The sequence below is a fragment of the Ascaphus truei genome, unplaced genomic scaffold (assembly GCF_040206685.1).
Source record: "Ascaphus truei isolate aAscTru1 unplaced genomic scaffold, aAscTru1.hap1 HAP1_SCAFFOLD_2196, whole genome shotgun sequence".
In the NCBI taxonomy this organism is placed as follows: Eukaryota; Metazoa; Chordata; class Amphibia; order Anura; family Ascaphidae; genus Ascaphus; species Ascaphus truei.
The window spans coordinates 1-17,230 of record NW_027455110.1 but is presented as its reverse complement, the minus strand read 5'-3'; the positions used below and the strand labels follow the sequence as shown (position 1 = coordinate 17,230).

Below are 17,230 nucleotides of genomic sequence, written 5' to 3'. Positions count from 1 at the left end.
TGGCTCAATCAGTGGCCCAAAACTGAGCCACTGTTTGAACCATCTGTGCTGAAGCAGGGATATCCTTTAAAACCTGACCTGTTGGTGGCCCTTGAGGACTGGAGTTGGCCGCCCTTGCCCTAGAGAAAGGAACGGGAGAGAAACAAACTGGTACACAGCATGGGGGAAGCTCAGCTGTTGTCTGAATGTACATGGACCTCCCAGTGCCCATCGGGGGAGGGGGTACCCTACGACTGACATAGAGGGGCTCTTGAGTATTTTATGTAGCAGGTATACAGAGTAGGACATGGGGTTATTCAATAGTCCCCTCCACCCCTTTCTGCCTCGCCATCCCTCCCAGCTCTCGTCTCACTTCCTTCTGGACTTGTGGGCACAGAGGGCCGCAAAGGAGAGCAGTCGAGGCAGTGACTCGTGGATCACCGGTGTACCCCAGCCAGGGGTCCAACACCCTTTAGAAAACAGGTTTCGTCAATGTGTTTTATTCATTTCCCTTCCGCGTTGGTGAGGTCAGGGATTGGTCCGTTTAGAAGCGCCACACAGCGGTCGGGAGCCACTATAATATCCAATATTGCTCAGATTTGAGCTAATATCTGAGTCCAGAGAGGGGCAATAATTGGGCAATGCCATCAGGTCTGGATCAGGGAAGCCCCCTAAAACATTGAGATGGGGTGGAGCTGTTACATTTATGGAGTTGGACTGGGGTTAGGTACCACCTATATAACAATTTATAAGAGTTCTCTTTAATACCCGATGAAGGTTAGAAAGCTTGTGACATATCAACTACTTTTTGGTCTAATAAAAGGCATCATACCCCCTCCTCCCTCTCCCTTAATCATGGTACAGATGGATGTCTTAGATGTGGATACACAAATCTCTCATTCTTCAACATCTAATGATTCTCCTAAATCCTCTTGCCATTTAATCATGAACATACATTTACTTTCTTGGTTTAATGTTTACCAGCGGTCTATAGGCTAATGAGATTAATCCTTTTTGTAGATATCTAAAACTATATAGGGATTCAAAGTCGGCCATTTGGGGTGGGACCGGAGGCTCGACAAATTCCCCCCGCAAAGTGTTTCAGCGGAGGACAGCGGAGTATCTCACTGGAGGGAAGATCAGGCTTATTGTAGACTTGTCTCATGAGATTGTATTGTATTGTATGTCTTTATTTATATAGCGCCATTAATGTACATAGCGCATAGAGATTCAAGAATCCATTTGGTCTGTGTTGTATAAAACACAATTAGGATTTTTTTTTTCATTTTGCTGAAATGCTACATAGCAAAACTCATGTGCCTGGAATATGACGGGCGTTAAAAACAGTTCAATCAGTGTGACGAACATCGTTAGAAAGTAGGAATATTTGTAGGATAACAAAGTCGGGTTTTTTCTAGGTACCAGGAGCAGTGAATCAATATTAAACCAGGGAGATTTTGCAGAACAGAGATTAATAGTCGCGATAGGCGTCTCCATTTGCAGACTTCCTGGATCCGGTCACGTGTCCTTCCTTGGGTGCACATAACGTTACCCTCTTTGGGGACCACGCTGCATTTAGGCTTATAATTAGTGAGGAGTCTAGTCTCTCTGTAGAGACTCTTGTACCTTTTTGAGTCTTTTCTTGGATTGCTAATGTCAGCAGAGAGGGAGAGATATCTGAGGGCACTAACACAGACTGTTTTTTTTATCTGTGGGAACGGGACAGAAGAGGGGGTTCAACCCCCGAAACGTTGCCCCCCGTTATCTTTTTGTGATGGTCTCTCCCCTTTTCCTCCCTTGTCTTCTCCTCCTGTTCTCCCCCTTACAGTTCCATCTGCCTTTTTTTGCACATTGTGTGCATGTTATGAGTCCACCTTTGGACTCGTGTGTATGCACTGTGCCTGCTCTCATTGATCTATGATTATTTATTCATATTAATAATTCTTTCAGTAACATATTTTCTTCTTGGCATACTCTTTCATACTTTATCTGTTATTTCTACATTGGGTGCTGGGAACCGTTTGTTTTTTGGGAGATTGATAGAATGAGAAGACATCTCACAAGGATGCTGGGGAGATAAAAATATAGGCAAGCATTGTTCTACCGTGAATGTCTAAAGCCTCGTCCCCACTGCTCGCGGCTGCAAGCGCTACGGCGTGTGCGTCGTGAGCAAGATACGGCGCTCTATGGGGCCGTCCCCAGTCACTGCCTGCGCGAGCCTACACCGCGACCACCTTTGCCAAAAGAGAAGAAAGGTGTCTTTTGGCGCGGCGGTCAAGCTCTGGCTACGTCACGGCGGCGGATCAGCCAATGAGCGCGAACCAGCCGCGTGACGTCGTGGCCACGCCCCCACCAAAAAAATCTTGTGTTTGCTCCCCCTGCTCTTCTCTGGCCGCGCGTCCCATCGCGACTCTAGGACTGCAGATCACTGGTGTACGCGCCGTCAGCCCTACAACGCGCACGCAGTAACTGGGGCCATAGCCTAATAGATAACTGGGGAAGACGAAAGTAGGGTTTCTTGCTGTCTGTTAATATTAATTGCTATGTATAATTTGGCTTATAGTGAGAAGGAGTAGTAACAGCCACGTGTAGTTGGTTATAAGAATAAGGGTATAAGGGTTCTGCTTGGACAGAGAACACAAGTCATGCTGAACGTTCTCCCTCTGAACCTGGACTGTAACCATACGCCTGGAATATGCTTCCGTCTCTGGAGAATAAACGATGATTGGAACAAAGATACCCGCCTCAATCTTGAATGATCTAAAGGACCACTTTCACTTACCTGAAAGGTTAGCAAACGATGCAAAACTCTCCCCGTCAAACACATCTCGAATCCTAGTCCAACCTCTGACTATACTGTACATAGCTCAAATCATTTTCGGTGTAAGCCTGAGGTGAAGTCAAGGTTATTACACATGGGTAGTCAGTCCGGATTTAGTCGTACTGAGACCTTGTCCAAGTTTCAGTAAGTCCAACAGCATACGGGATTGTTTAATGACTGGGGTGTGAGGTAGCTCTCCCAAGGGCGGCCTTTTGTGGACTGCCATAGTAGGGAGTCAAGCTCCACCAAGGCATATTCATGCTGTCCTATGTCACCCCAGACTCTCGCACCTCTGTCCGAGTTCCACAGCCATAACTGTCACATGAGAAGCCTGGAGGTATGACCGGAGATTAGGAACTGCTGACCCTCCAAACTCGACTGGTCGCATCAGGACCAATTTAGTTTGTCAGGGTCTTTTCTTGTCCCTCTGAAGCCCTTGTGGATTTTAATAGGATCAGCCTTTTACACACCAATTTCCCCCATAGATTTGAATAGGATCAGCCTCTTACACACGCCATCCCCCTCTCCTCACACCACAGACTTCTCCTCTTGATGTCTATTGGGTCAAAAGTGTGTAAGAGGACAAGAGTATTCAACACGGTGATCCCGTCTTCTATAGGGTGATCCTATTAAAGTTTAGAGGGTCATCGTTGTCTGTAAGACCTAATAATAATAGGTTTAACGGGGAAAGACTTCAGTGGGGGAAAAATGAAGGTAAAGTGACAAGTCTTTAAATAAAATAATCTTGTGACAATTGTAAGGAACGATTCAATGAAAAGAGACAATCTGCTAATGAACGAGGAGTAATAACGAGTACGTGCTAATTGGGTGCAGCTCCCTCAGGGGATATGAGCTGCTATGCCCTGCAGGCTCTGGCACACCAGAGGCTGAGTAAAGCTGGCGGGTCTCTTGCCACGGTGTGGTAGTAACCCATTCACTGCCATGCATCACTGGCCTCCTGGCACTGCAAGGGTTCACTGAGGGTCTCTGGTGCAGGAGGGGTTAATGCCTCTCCCAGCTGCTGGTGACAGTGTAAGCCGGTTACATGTGCATATGTGTGCGGAGATTACACACACAGCCACACAGCCACACACACACAGCCACACTGCCACACTGCCACACACACACAGCCACACACACACAGCCACACACACACAGCCACACAGCCACACAGCCACACAGCCACACAGCCACACAGCCACACAACCACACAGCGGGGTCTGTTTCTGATCTGTGTGAGATAGCGCTCTGCCACTACTACACCCCATACACACAGCGCTCTGCCACTACTACACCCCATACACACAGCGCTCTGCCACTGCTACACCCCACACACACATCGCTCTGCCACTACTACACCCCATACACACAGCGCTCTGCCACTACTACACCCCATACACACAGCGCTCTGCCACTACTACACCCCACACACACAGCGCTCTGCCACTACTACACCCCATACACACAGCGCTCTGCCACTACTACACCCCACACACACATCGCTCTGCCACTACTACACCCCATACACACAGCGCTCTGCCACTACTACACCCCATACACACAGCGCTCTGCCACTACTACACCCCACACACACAGCGCTCTGCCACTACTACACCCCACACACACAGCGCTCTGCCACTACTACACCCCACACACACAGCGCTCTGCCACTACTACACCCCATACACACAGCGCTCTTCCACTGCTACACCCCATACACACAGCGCTCTGCCACTCCTACACCCCATACACACAGCGCTCTGCCACTACTACACCCCACACACACAGCGCTCTGCCACTACTACACCCCATACACACAGCGCTCTGTCACTACTATACCCCATACACACAGCGCTCTGCCACTACTACACCCCATACACACAGCGCTCTGCCACTACTACACCCCATACACACAGCGCTCTGCCACTACTACACCCCACACACACAGTGCTCTGCCACTACTACACCCCATACACACAGCGCTCTGCCAGTGCTACATCCTACACACCCAGCGCTCTGCCACTACTACACCCCATACACACAGCGCTCTGCCACTGCTACATCCTACACACACAGCGCACTGCCACTCCTACATCCTACACACACAGCGCTCTGCCACTACTACACCCCATACACACAGCGCTCTGCCACGACTACACCCCATACACATAGCACTCTGCCACTACTACACCCCACACACACAGCACTCTGCCACTACTACACCCCATACACACAGCGCTCTGCCACTACTACACCCCATACACATAGCGCTCTGCCAGTGCTACATCCTACACACAGCGCTCTGCCACTACTACACCCCACACACACAGCGCTCTGCCACTGCTACACCCCATACACACAGCACTCTTCCACTGCTACACCCCATACACACAGCACTCTGCCACTGCTACACCCCATACACACAGCGCTCTGCCACAACTACACCCCATTCACACAGCGCTCTGCCCTACTACACCCCACACACACAGCGCTCTGCCACTACTACACCCCATACACATAGCGCTCTGCCAGTGCTACATCCTACACATACAGCGCTCTGCCACTGCTACACCCCACACACACAGCGCTCTGCCACTGCTACACCCCATACACACAGCGCTCTGCCACTGCTACACCCCATACACACAGCGCTCTGCCACTACTACACCGCATACACACAGCACTCTGCCACTACTACACCCCATACACACAGCGCTCTGCCAGTGCTACATCCTACACACACAGCGCTCTGCAACTACTAAACCCCATACACACAGCGCTCTGCCACAGCTACATCCCCCACACACAGCGCTCTGCCACTACTACACCCCATACACACAGCATCTGCCACTGCTACACCCCATACACACAGCGCTCTGCCAGTGCTACATCCTACACACACAGTGCTCTGCCACTTCTACACCCCATACACACAGCGCTCTGCCACTACAACATCCCACACACACAGCGCTCTGCCACTACACCCCATACACACAGCGCTCTGCCACTACTACACCCCATACACACAGCGCTCTGCCACTGTACATCCTACACCCCATACAGCGCTCTGCCACTACTACACCCCATACACACAGCGCTCTGCCACTGCTACACCCCACACACACAGTGCTCTGCCACTACTACATCCTACACATACAGCGCTCTGCCACTGATACATCCTACACACTACTATACCCCACACACACAGCGCTCTGCCACTGCTACATCCTACACACACAACGCTCTGCCACTTATACACCCCACACAAACAGCGCTCTGCCACTGCTACATCCTACACACACAGTGCTCTGCCACTGATACATCCTACACACAGCGCTCTGCCACTGATACATCCTACACACACACTACTATACCCCACACACACAGCGCTCTGCCACTGCTACATCCCACACACACACTACTATACCCCATACACACAGCGCTCTGCCACTACTACATCCTACACACACAGCGCTCTGCCACATCCTACACACTCAGCGCTCTGCCACTACTACATCCTACACACATAGCGCTCTGCCATTGATACATCCTACACACATAACGCTCTGCCACTGATACATCCTACACACATAGCGCTCTGCCACTGCTACACCCCACACACACAGCGCTCTGCCACTACACCCCACACACACAGGGCTCTGCCACTGCTACATCGTACACACATAGCGCTCTGCCACTGATACATCCTACACACACACTACTATATACCACACACCCAGCGCTCTGCCACTACTACATCCTACACGCACAGCACTCTGCCACTGATATATCCTACACACACTACTATACCCACATGCACAGGGCTCTGCCACTGCTACATCCTACACACACAGTGCTCTGCCACATCCTACACACCCAGCGCTCTGCCACTGCTACATCCTACACACATAGCGCTCTGCCATTGATACATCCTACACACATAGCGCTCTGCCACTGATACATCCTACACACATAGCGCTCTGCCACTGCTACACCCCACACACACAGCGCTCTGCCACTACTACACCCCACACACACAGCGCTCTGCCACTGCTACATCGTACACACATAGCGCTCTGCCACTGCTACACCCCACTCATACTACTACACCCCACACACACAGCCCTCTGCCACTGATACATCCAACATAGCGCTTTTCCACTCCTACACAATACGCACACACACAGCGCTGTGCCACTCTAAACCCCCCACACACACAGCACTCTGCCACTACTATACCCCACTCATACTACTACACCCCACACACAGCACTCAGCCACTTCTACACCCCACACACATAGCGCTCTGCCACTCCTACACCCCACACACACAGCGCTCTGCCACTCCTACATCACACACAGCGCTCTGCCACTGCTGCACCCCACACACAGCACTTTGACACTACTATACCCCACACACACAGTTCTTTGCCACTCACACACCCCACACACACAGCGCTCTGCCACTACTACACCCCACACACACAGCACTCTGACACTACACCCCACACACACAGTGCTCTTCCTCTTCTACACCCCACACACAGCACTCTGTCACTCCTACACCCGACACACACAGTGCTCTTCCTCTTCTACACCCCACACACAGCACTCTGTCACTCCTACACCCCACACTCAGAGTGCTCTGCCAGTCCTACACCCCACACACACAGCGCTCTGACACTGCTGCACCCCACAAACAGGGCTCTGACACTACTAGTGCTCTTACAAAAAACCAATAACCATGCATGGAAGTTATAAAATAAAGTCTCTTTATTGATAACTTTCTGTAAAGTGCAGAGGGGTCAGTGCAAAGGGGGTGTTTGCGCGTGTGCGTGTGTTGGGGGGGGGGGGGTATTACAAGACACCTTAGGGTCATATTGAGTCCTACATCCTCTAAACATGGTGGCATGTGGTTGTTTGGAGAGTCCCAGGCCTCTCCCAAGAATACTAAAGCATTTTTCCTGGGGTAGCTTGCAGTCAGCAGATCCTCAAATCTCCCCCATAGGGAATCAAGGATCCAGTGGTCAGCGTGACATCATTCGGACAAACTCTGCAAGGCAAACAGAGAACTGAGACCAAGTTCACTTGGAGAGTCAGCTGCGGAGCTGGGGCCAGACTGAGGAACAGGAGGCCAAGGTCACACCGAGAGTGAGTGGCAGAGCTGGGGCCAGACTGAGGAACAGGAGGCCAAGGTCACACCGAGAGTGAGTGGCAGAGCTGGGGCCAGACTGAGGAACAGGAGGCCAAGGTCACACCGAGAGTGAGTGGCAGAGCTGGGGCCAGACTGAGGAACAGGAGGCCAAGGTCACACCGAGAGTGAGTGGCAGAGCTGGGGCCAGACTGAGGAACAGGAGGCCAAGGTCACACCGAGAGTGAGTGGCAGAGCTGGGGCCAGACTGAGGAACAACAGGGATCCAAAGTGACCCAAGGTCACACAGAGAGTAAGTGGCAGAGCTGGGGCCAGACTGAGGCACATTGAGGACATAAAGTGACCCAAGGTCACACAGAGAGTAAGTGGCAGAGCTGGGGCCAGACTGAGGCACATTGAGGACATAAAGTGACAGTGTTTGGGGTCAGCAGCAGAACATTGGGGCAATAAAGTGACTTTAATAAGGCCACACAGAGAGTCAGCGACAGAACCAAGGTCAGACTGAGGCTAAGGGTTGGGGGATAATGAGACACTGCCAAAGGTCAGAACCAACATATCACCTTCGAAGTCCACTGTCCCGTCCCCGTTCAGATCTGCCTCCCTCACCACGTCACCAATCTCGCTGGTCGTCAGCTTCTCTCCCAGAAGCCTTTGCATGGCCTGCTGCAGCTCATCCAGTGTTATTTCCCCATCCCCGTTAGCGTCAAACTGTAGAGACAGGCGAATGTGAGTGAGAGCTGTGAACTATCGTGACCTCAAATTTACCAAAACCCACCGATGTCCACCACACGACTACTGAAACCGACTCCAGATGCGAGACTCTTACTAGATGAGCAGTGGCTTGTTTTTAGGGATGTCTCCATGTGGACTGGCCTCTTGTTCTCACTACTACTCTGGATGTCTCTAGATGTAGCTCCTCTTCTGCTACCTTTATGGATGTCTCACTTCTACTCTGTATCTCTTTAGATATATCTACCCTTCCTGTACATACTCTGGTTCTCTATATGTCACTCCTTTACCTTTCTAGATGTCTCTCTTAGTCTGGATGTCTGTAGATGCATCTGCCCTTCCCTTTGCCCATTTAGAGGTCTCACTCCATCCCTGGATCTCTGCAGATGTCTCTATTCTACCTTTCTTGATGTCTCACTCCTACTCTGGTTTTCTCTAGATGTTTTTCTTTGTAACTTTGAAAACATCTACGTTTCTGGATGTCTCTCTCCCTCTGTATCTCTATCTTCATGTCTCTGCCTTACTCATCCTTTATGTCTTTTCCTTTTAAGATCTCTCTCTCTTTCTATCTCTCTATCTTTCTCCCAATGCAGCTACTTTTTTGACATCTCTTTCCTCTCTCGAAATATCCTTATTTCTGGATCTCTTGCCTCATCCATCTGAATGTCTACTTTCTACTTAAACTTTCTCTGAAAGTCTCAGACTCCACACCTCTTTGAAGGCGTCTCTCAGCTCTTTCACTCCAATCATTCCAGCTGTCTCTTCTAGCAGCTTTGGGGTCATCAGGTCAACAAAATCCTGAAAATCCACCCGACCTCCAACTGTATGAGGGGAGAGGTGAAGGGAGAGAGAGGTGAAGGAAGAGGAGAGGGGAGGGAAGAGAGGGAGAGGGAGGGGGAGAGGGCAGGAGAGAGCGAGGGGGAGGATAGAGAGAGGGGGCAGGGGGATAAAGCAAGAAAGAATGATGGGGAGAGATAGAGAGAAATAGGGGGAGAGGGAGGGGGAGGAGAGAGGGGGAGACAGCAAGAAAGAATGATGGGGAGAGATACGGGGAGAGGGAGGGGGAGGAGAGAGAGGGGGAGAAAGCAAGAAAGAATGATGTGGAGAGAGAAATAAGGGGAGAAAAGAAAGTAATGGAAGGAGGGCGACAGAGTTACAGAAGGATATAGAAAACAAGAGAAATAGATGAAGAGAGTCGCTCAGAGGGGAGAAGCGGATACAAAAGAAGACGCATTGGGGAGAGGAAGAGAAGGACACTGAGCCGTTGAGAGAGGAAGATGTGGCGAAGGAGAGGATAAGAGTCATTAAAAGTCAACCAGAACCTAACAATGAGGGTGATATTTTGGGTGTGAATTTGTCTGACGGTGACCCGCCTGCCATTAGCGTTGTGTCCTCCACACTCACGATTCATGTTGATCTGCTGGGAGAGCTCTATAAGCTCCATCTCTGTCGGCATATAGCCCATGATCCTCATCAGGTTCCCCAGGTCCTTGCAAGTGATAAATCCATCCTTATCCTTGTCAAACTCCACAAAGGCCTCGCGCAGCTCTGCAGCGCCCAGCAGGGGGGAGGCATTATATAGACATTATTAGGACTCACTATGCACGACTGGGAGGTCCCTACGCAAGAGTCCGAGTCAGTATGCAACACCGGGAGTCATTATGCCATCACGGGAGTCAGTATGCAACACAGGGAGTCATTATGTCACATTGGGAGTCAGTATGCAACACCGGGAGTCATTATGTCACATTGGGAGTCAGTATGCAACACCGGGAGTCATTATGTCACATTGGGAGACAGTATCCTTCACTGGGAGTCATTATGTCACATTGGGAGTCAGTATGCAACACCGGGAGTCATTATGTCACATTGGGAGCCAGTATGCAACACTGGGAGTCATTATGTCACATTGGGAGTCAGTATGCAACACCGGGAGTCATTATGTCACATTGGGAGTCAGTATGCAACACTGGGAGTCATTATGTCACATTGGGAGTCAGTATGCAACACCGGGAGTCATTATGTCACATTGGGAGACAGTATCCTTCACTGGGAGTCATTATGTCACATTGGGAGTAAGTATGCAACACCGGGAGTCATTATGTCACATTGGGAGACAGTATCCTTCACTGGGAGTCATTATGTCACATTGGGAGTCAGTATGCAACACCGGGAGTCATTATGTCACATTGGGAGACAGTATCCTTCACTGGGAGTCATTATGTCACATTGGGAGTCAGTATGCAACACTGGGAGTCATTATGCATCATTAGCAGTCATTAATCATCATTTGCCATCTACTGTATATTAACTTTATGCATCATTGGGAATCATTGCACAACACCAGAAGTCATTAAGCATCATTAGGGTTTATTATGCATCATTAAGAGTCATTATGTATCATTTACAATCTTTGCTAATGGACTCCAGGTTACGTGAATGATCCAGACCAGTTTTGTATGTATGTATGTATTACAGGGAGTACAAAACCAGGACTGGATCAGTAATATCAGGAGTCAGGTGGCAAGTATGCACTCAATGTGACTCCCCAGAGGGAGTGGCTCAGTGAGTAAAAGACACTGACTGGCACTGAGGGTTTGAAGCAGGGGAGCCTGGTTCAATTCCCGGTGTTGGCTCCTTGTGACCTTGGGCAAGTCACTTTATCTCCCTGTGCCTCAGGCACCAAAAACATAGATTGTAAGCTCCACGGGGCAGGGACCTGTGCCTGCAAAATGTCTCTGTAAAGCACTAAGTATAACTAGCAGCGCTATACAAGAACATGCTATTATTATTATTATTATTAGAGTCTACATCCTCACAAAGTCATTCGGTACATATGGGAGTTGAAAAGGACCAAGAAAAATGATTACATGAACTTGAGAGTCAACATACTCACAGGGGAATCAATAGGGAGGCAGAAGAGTCACTATGGAACATCAGAGGTCACACAGGAAGGCAGGATGCGGATTTGGGTCAATAAACTCATTGAGGAGTCAACAGGCACATAGAGGATTCACTATTTGCAAATGAGACGCAGTATGCACAGGGGGTATCAGTATAATCATGTGGGACTCATTCTTCACACACGGGTCGGGGCGAGTGGTATAGACGGATGTTATCACACGTGACTGTCCTGTCCACTCTAACCAACCCTCTGGGTCCTATCAATAGAAAAGGTTGGTATATTCACCTTCAATCTCATCAGTGCCCAGCTCCCGGTACTGAGGAGAGAAGAGGGAGGATGGTGAGAGGATGAGAGGAGGAACCCTACACTCGCAAAGACACCAACACCACTTAACGACTGTGAGCTTGTTTCTTTCATCATTCACTCAACGCCCCTTATGGTTTCAGGTAGACCCAAATTTCCAAGAAAGGAGTTGCATCCTTAGGCTGTAGTTCTACGTTCTAGTCGCCTCTTTGTCCTGAAGAAGTGCAGGTTTATTGTAGGGTTGACATCTTTTAACAGACCAACACAATAATTCTTCACAGGGGAAATGATAGTGTACAGAGCACACAGGTCTCTTCTTTGAGGGCCTTGCCTTAGGTGGACATGGTCAACTAGGTTACCCCAAATGTCCCTGTCCAGGAAGGTAAAATCGTCTGTTAGCTGTTTCCTTAGTCACTGACCTTTGTTGAAGGTTTTCGAACCTTTCAAAAAACGTGGAACCCTTTAAAAAAATATATGGTGAGGCCAGCCCACGTATCCCTTGTATATAAAATACTTTGCAGTGTTAGGGATAATATTTGAAAATAAATAGCAATACAGTACATATTTCTTACAATGTATAAAACAACTTATTTAGATGAAAAAGTAAAATGAGTGATAACTGATAATATCCAAGACGGTATATGACTAATTTGTCTATCTTGGGAAATAAGGCATCCTGGAGTCCCAGCTCGGACTGTTGCTGACAAATCAGATGAAAGAATATGATGATGTGTTAATGTTTGTCCCACAAAGACAAAGTAAATCACTAAAGTGTGACAAAAATAAATACCATTGGTGTCAGAAGTGGGATAGAGAATTAGGGCTAGCTTGGTATACCTTTTTAGGGATCAACAATAAACTCCATATAGTGACTATGGAATTATTAAGAATGGGGCTGGAATACTAGTGGGGAGAAGGTATTTAATGCTATCACATTTCTTTATTTAAAGCAGAGTTATGTATTGCAGTTTAGATACAAATGGATTTTTTCTTTGCAAAAGGCTTATGGGCCCTTTTCCTTACAAAACTAGCATGGTAACAATTAAATATGGTGAATGGAGATTCGGCAGAACCGAAACTCAATTCGGGACACACGGGTCATCTCCAACTCACCCCTTGTTTCTCCGCGATCCCCTTGCGCAAGAAGATACAGGCCGGACCCAGACCCTGCATGCCGGTGCCGAGAGTGAGAACCGGTAACGCCAGCTCCTGATCTGAGACCGTCAGCTTCCGGCGGAATCGCGAGACCGCCCCCGCCGCCTGTGTGACAGTCAGAGAGAGAGAGACAGAGAGAGCGAGAGAGTCAAAGATTCTGAGCACCAAACAACTTGCAAATCCTTAAACACTTGTATGGGAGGGAAACAGTCGGAGGCCATTGGTACTCACCTTTCTGTAAAAGCGTGACACTTCTCCCCTTATAGAAGAGACGACCAAGTAGACAGTCAGAGAGAAAGAGACAGTCAGAGAGAGAGGTTAGCCGAGAGGGTTAGAGCCAGAGAGACACCGCCAAGGGCGAATTAGGACCAGTCAGAGAGACAGAAATAGAAAGGCAGAGAGAGAGAAAGGCAGAGACATGGAGACAAAGAGAGAGAGACAGAAAGATAAAAAGAGAGAGGGGGTATGGAGTTTGGGAGAAAGTGTGAGAGACAGACAAAAGAAAAAGAGAGTGAAAGCAGCAGACAGGGAGGGAGAGAGAGCACACGAGAAAGTGATAGATAAATGGAGGGGCAAAGATAGGATGTGAGGGAAAGAGAGAGAGAGAGAGGTGGACGGAGGAGAAGTGGTAGCGAGAGATTACGAGACAGCAAGAAATGGAGTTAGAAAGACGGAGAGATGGAAGGGCAGCAGAAGAGAGACATGTGCGGGTGGCTGATGCAAGAAAGGGACGAGAATGACAGTACAAGAGAGTGTGTTGGTATCAGAGATCACAGAACGGGGGGATAAAGAAGATTATATCACATGGCTCTGCTCCCCCTCCAGACATCTGTCGAATTAACAGCCCCCCCCCTACTCCTTCCTGAGACATCTGCCAGATGAACTGCAGTTCTGGACACAGAGGCACCAGCTGTGCCACCTCCTATGCAGGCTATCTTCCTATGTCTGTCCCCTCCTGGCACAAGATGAGGGGAGCAGGATCACTCCCTTAATGACTCCCTATATCTGCATTCCTGCATCTCTGGGGGTAGCGGAATAACTGATTGTAAGCTCTTTGGTTCAGACATTCCTTCCTTCTTGTTTTTACCTATGTGATCTTATTTATAAAAATGTTTTACCAGAAAGTGATGCATTGAGAGATACCTCTCGTTTTCAAGTATGTCCTGTGCACAGAGTTATAACAATACATGGTTACATTAAAAGAACAGAGGTTATACAGTCAATGCACATTCATTTCATTCATGGACAGATAGAGTTGGAAATTGGGTACAGGGGATAAAGGGCTGGTGAGTTTCAGATTGAAATAGAGAAGCTGTAACATCACCAAACATCAGCAAGCGGCTCACACCCTTTAGCTGCCCTTCGACTAAGCCAAAGGCTGTCCGCCCTATGGGGCGACAAAGATGTACCCTGAAGTCGTTCAGATTGAATACAGCTGCGAATACAAAGTTCTTTGTGTCCTCTTGGCTCATTAACATTCCAGTGGGTGGGGTTGACGTTCCACAAAGTACAAGCAAACGTTAACCCTTAGCACGCTGATCCTGTGCAGAGGGGAGCAGTTCTTGGGGAGCCCCATCAGGCTTCGGGGCGACGCAGATGTACACTTCTTCTCATGATGATGCAGAATTAAAAAGGTACCAAAATATACCTGCACACTGCTCCCACAGAACAGTCTGACAATCCTCTGGGTAGTGGCAGGAACCCAGAGGGGGTGACAGATTCCAACTGAAGGTGACAGTATCCTGGGAATGTAAAAGGGACAGGGGGGGGTATGACATCTCCCTGGGAGTTACTGTACGGACTGCTGGTCCCCGATTTCTCATCCTGTCCCTGTCACTCCCATGGGACTGTCCCTGTGAGGGAAAGCATGATGTGACCGTGTGCTGTGTCAAAGAGAGTGTTAGTGAGAGACTGCTTGCTGTGGGCGTCTGACACTGTATTAGTGAGAAAATAGGTCACAGCTTTATTTACAGAACCCAAGACAAAATCTGCCGGTCAGCCATCAAATGGGAAAATCCACAGGGTGTAAGCTCCTGTGCACCATCCCATGCATGACAGTTGCCTAGGCCCAACCATCTAGTTGGCGCCCGGCGCCCGCCTCTTACCTCGTGGCTGAGCTGGCTTGGCCATCTGGCTAGTGTCTCTTGGTCCGCCAACCGTTCCGTGGTGGCTGAACAGGTCCAACCGTATGGCTGGAGCCTCTTGCCCACCCACTTCTCCGGCAAGTGCTGCATTGCACTCCCGGCTGGCCCGGCGGTTCTGCCCACTGTGACCCCTTAATGGTAACTTAAAGCAGCAACCTCCACTAACTACCCACCTGTGATTTTACAGGATCTGAAATAGAGGGGTCCTTCAGAGCTGAGCCGGACCCTCCCCCACCTGAGATACTTACTTGTGAAGTTACCGGTACTACTGCCTTTCAAATAGTGGTTCAGCAGGAAGCTGCACTCAATAATGTTGTGGCTTTCTATTGGCTTGAGATTTGGCAGCCATTTTTTTCCCCCCGAAGGATTTAAACCCGTTAACTTCATTGGTATGTATCTTGGGAAATGGGGTTGGGGGATCCCTGTAGCTAATGCGTAGGGTGGGGGGGAAGGGTAGCTGCTTTAACGATGGGCTACACCTCTCTCTGAGGAGGAACTGATGCAATTAGGTGATACCAAATTACCTGAGCAGGAGAGGAGACGTGTCAGGGGCCTGTGCCTGTACTGTGGGCTCAAAGGTCATCTTGCCCGAAATTGTCCTAAATCGGGAAACTCCAGTGAAGATAGAGGAATATTCTCTGGGCATTTCTCCTTCTCCGTCACAACCTTCACGGCTGCTCCTGGCGGTTTCACCCTCCTGGGGACCAGCCTCCATCTTCACTCAGGCTTTTGTGGATTTCAGGAGCGCAGGGAATTTCCTAGACCACAATTTGCAGAACTCCACTCCCTTCCGCTCCATCCTAGGGAGGTTCCGTTAGCGGTAGTGGCTATTGATGGACGACCTCTGGTACCTGGGACCATCACCCTCGAGACTAATCCTTTGCTGGTTACGGTTGGGGCACTTCACAAAGAGACACTGTCATGATTGCTTTAAGCCGGAGTACATGCAAAAATCCTATGTGTTTTTTTAATACATCAGTTGTGTAACATTTGACAGGGGTGCGCAAACTGGGTAAGTGCGCCCCCCAGGGGGGCGTGGGATTTTCTACGTGCGGGCGCAGCGGTTGCAGAGGCCCCCAACGCTCTCCCCCGGCAATCAGTGGGGAAGAGAGTGAGAAATCCGCCTCTGGTGGTAACGCTGCTAGGTTTGTGCTGATCAGTTCTTATGCTGTGTGTGTATGAGTGTCAGCAGAGGTGTGTAAGGCACAGCTTATTCTATCTGCGCGGGCGCGCCCCTGCGCGCACACTCCTGCATCCCCAGCGATCTGTGCACTTGGCTGCAGGAGTTTGGGGAGGCGATGCAGGGGCGTGGCGGGGGGCGTGGCGAACGCGTCACGAAGCTGGTCGCCCTCATTGGCTGAACCAGCTCACGTGACGCTGACGTGGCGCGATAAATCGCCCGGCCGAGCAGAGCGCATGACGTCACCCGCGCACGAGCGCCAGCGTGCACGCTCCCTGCCTGGCCGCAGCCTTATGCGTGAGTGTGAGGGTAGCGGACAGAGTGCGTCAGCTGGAGACACCTGTGCCTGAAGTTAACCTGTGTGGGCCTGAAAGTCTGCTTCTCTTTATACCACAAGTTAGTTAGTAAAGAGGCATTCCAAGCAGCATGTAAAAAAAAAAAATTATATATATAAATATATATAAAATGTTGTTTAATATACGCCGCCTTTCGTTACCTTAATTGAAAACGAATTAACTAAGCTGCCGATCGGTTCGTTCTCCCGTGATCAATCAGCAAAGATCCCGCTTCCCAGGGTTCCCTAAATGGCCGCTTTTCAGTTTCAATCAATCCTTCAGTCAGTGTAACTTAGCAGCTACAATGTATTCTTATATTACCAAGGTAACATTATCTATTGTTTGCAGCTCAAACAGCTGGGAACATTGGCTACAAGTGATCCCAAACAGCGAAGATCTTGCACTGCTGGGGGTGTGTGCTGGGGGGGGTGTGCTGGGGGGTGTGTGTGCTGGGGGGGATGTGCTGGGGGGGGTGTGCTGGGGGTGTGTGTGCTGGGGGGTGTGTGCTGGGGGGGGTGTGCTGGGGGA

The 17,230-nt window shown here is 49.6% G+C and overlaps 1 protein-coding gene across 1 annotated transcript; it reads right to left on the bottom strand.

The window, feature by feature from the left end:
* Window positions 1-7,550: 7,550 nt before the first annotated feature.
* On the bottom strand, window positions 7,551-13,814 carry CABP5 (calcium binding protein 5). Its single transcript, XM_075582316.1, has 7 exons — window positions 13,275-13,814; window positions 13,002-13,148; window positions 11,871-11,901; window positions 10,085-10,228; window positions 9,392-9,501; window positions 8,512-8,659; window positions 7,551-7,852 (listed from the first exon to the last, which is right to left on the bottom strand). The coding sequence occupies exons 2-7, from the start codon at window positions 13,059-13,061 to the stop codon at window positions 7,827-7,829; spliced, it is 519 nt and encodes a 172-aa protein (XP_075438431.1). The 5' UTR covers window positions 13,062-13,148; window positions 13,275-13,814; the 3' UTR covers window positions 7,551-7,826.
* Between the last annotated feature and the right edge of the window lie 3,416 nt (window positions 13,815-17,230).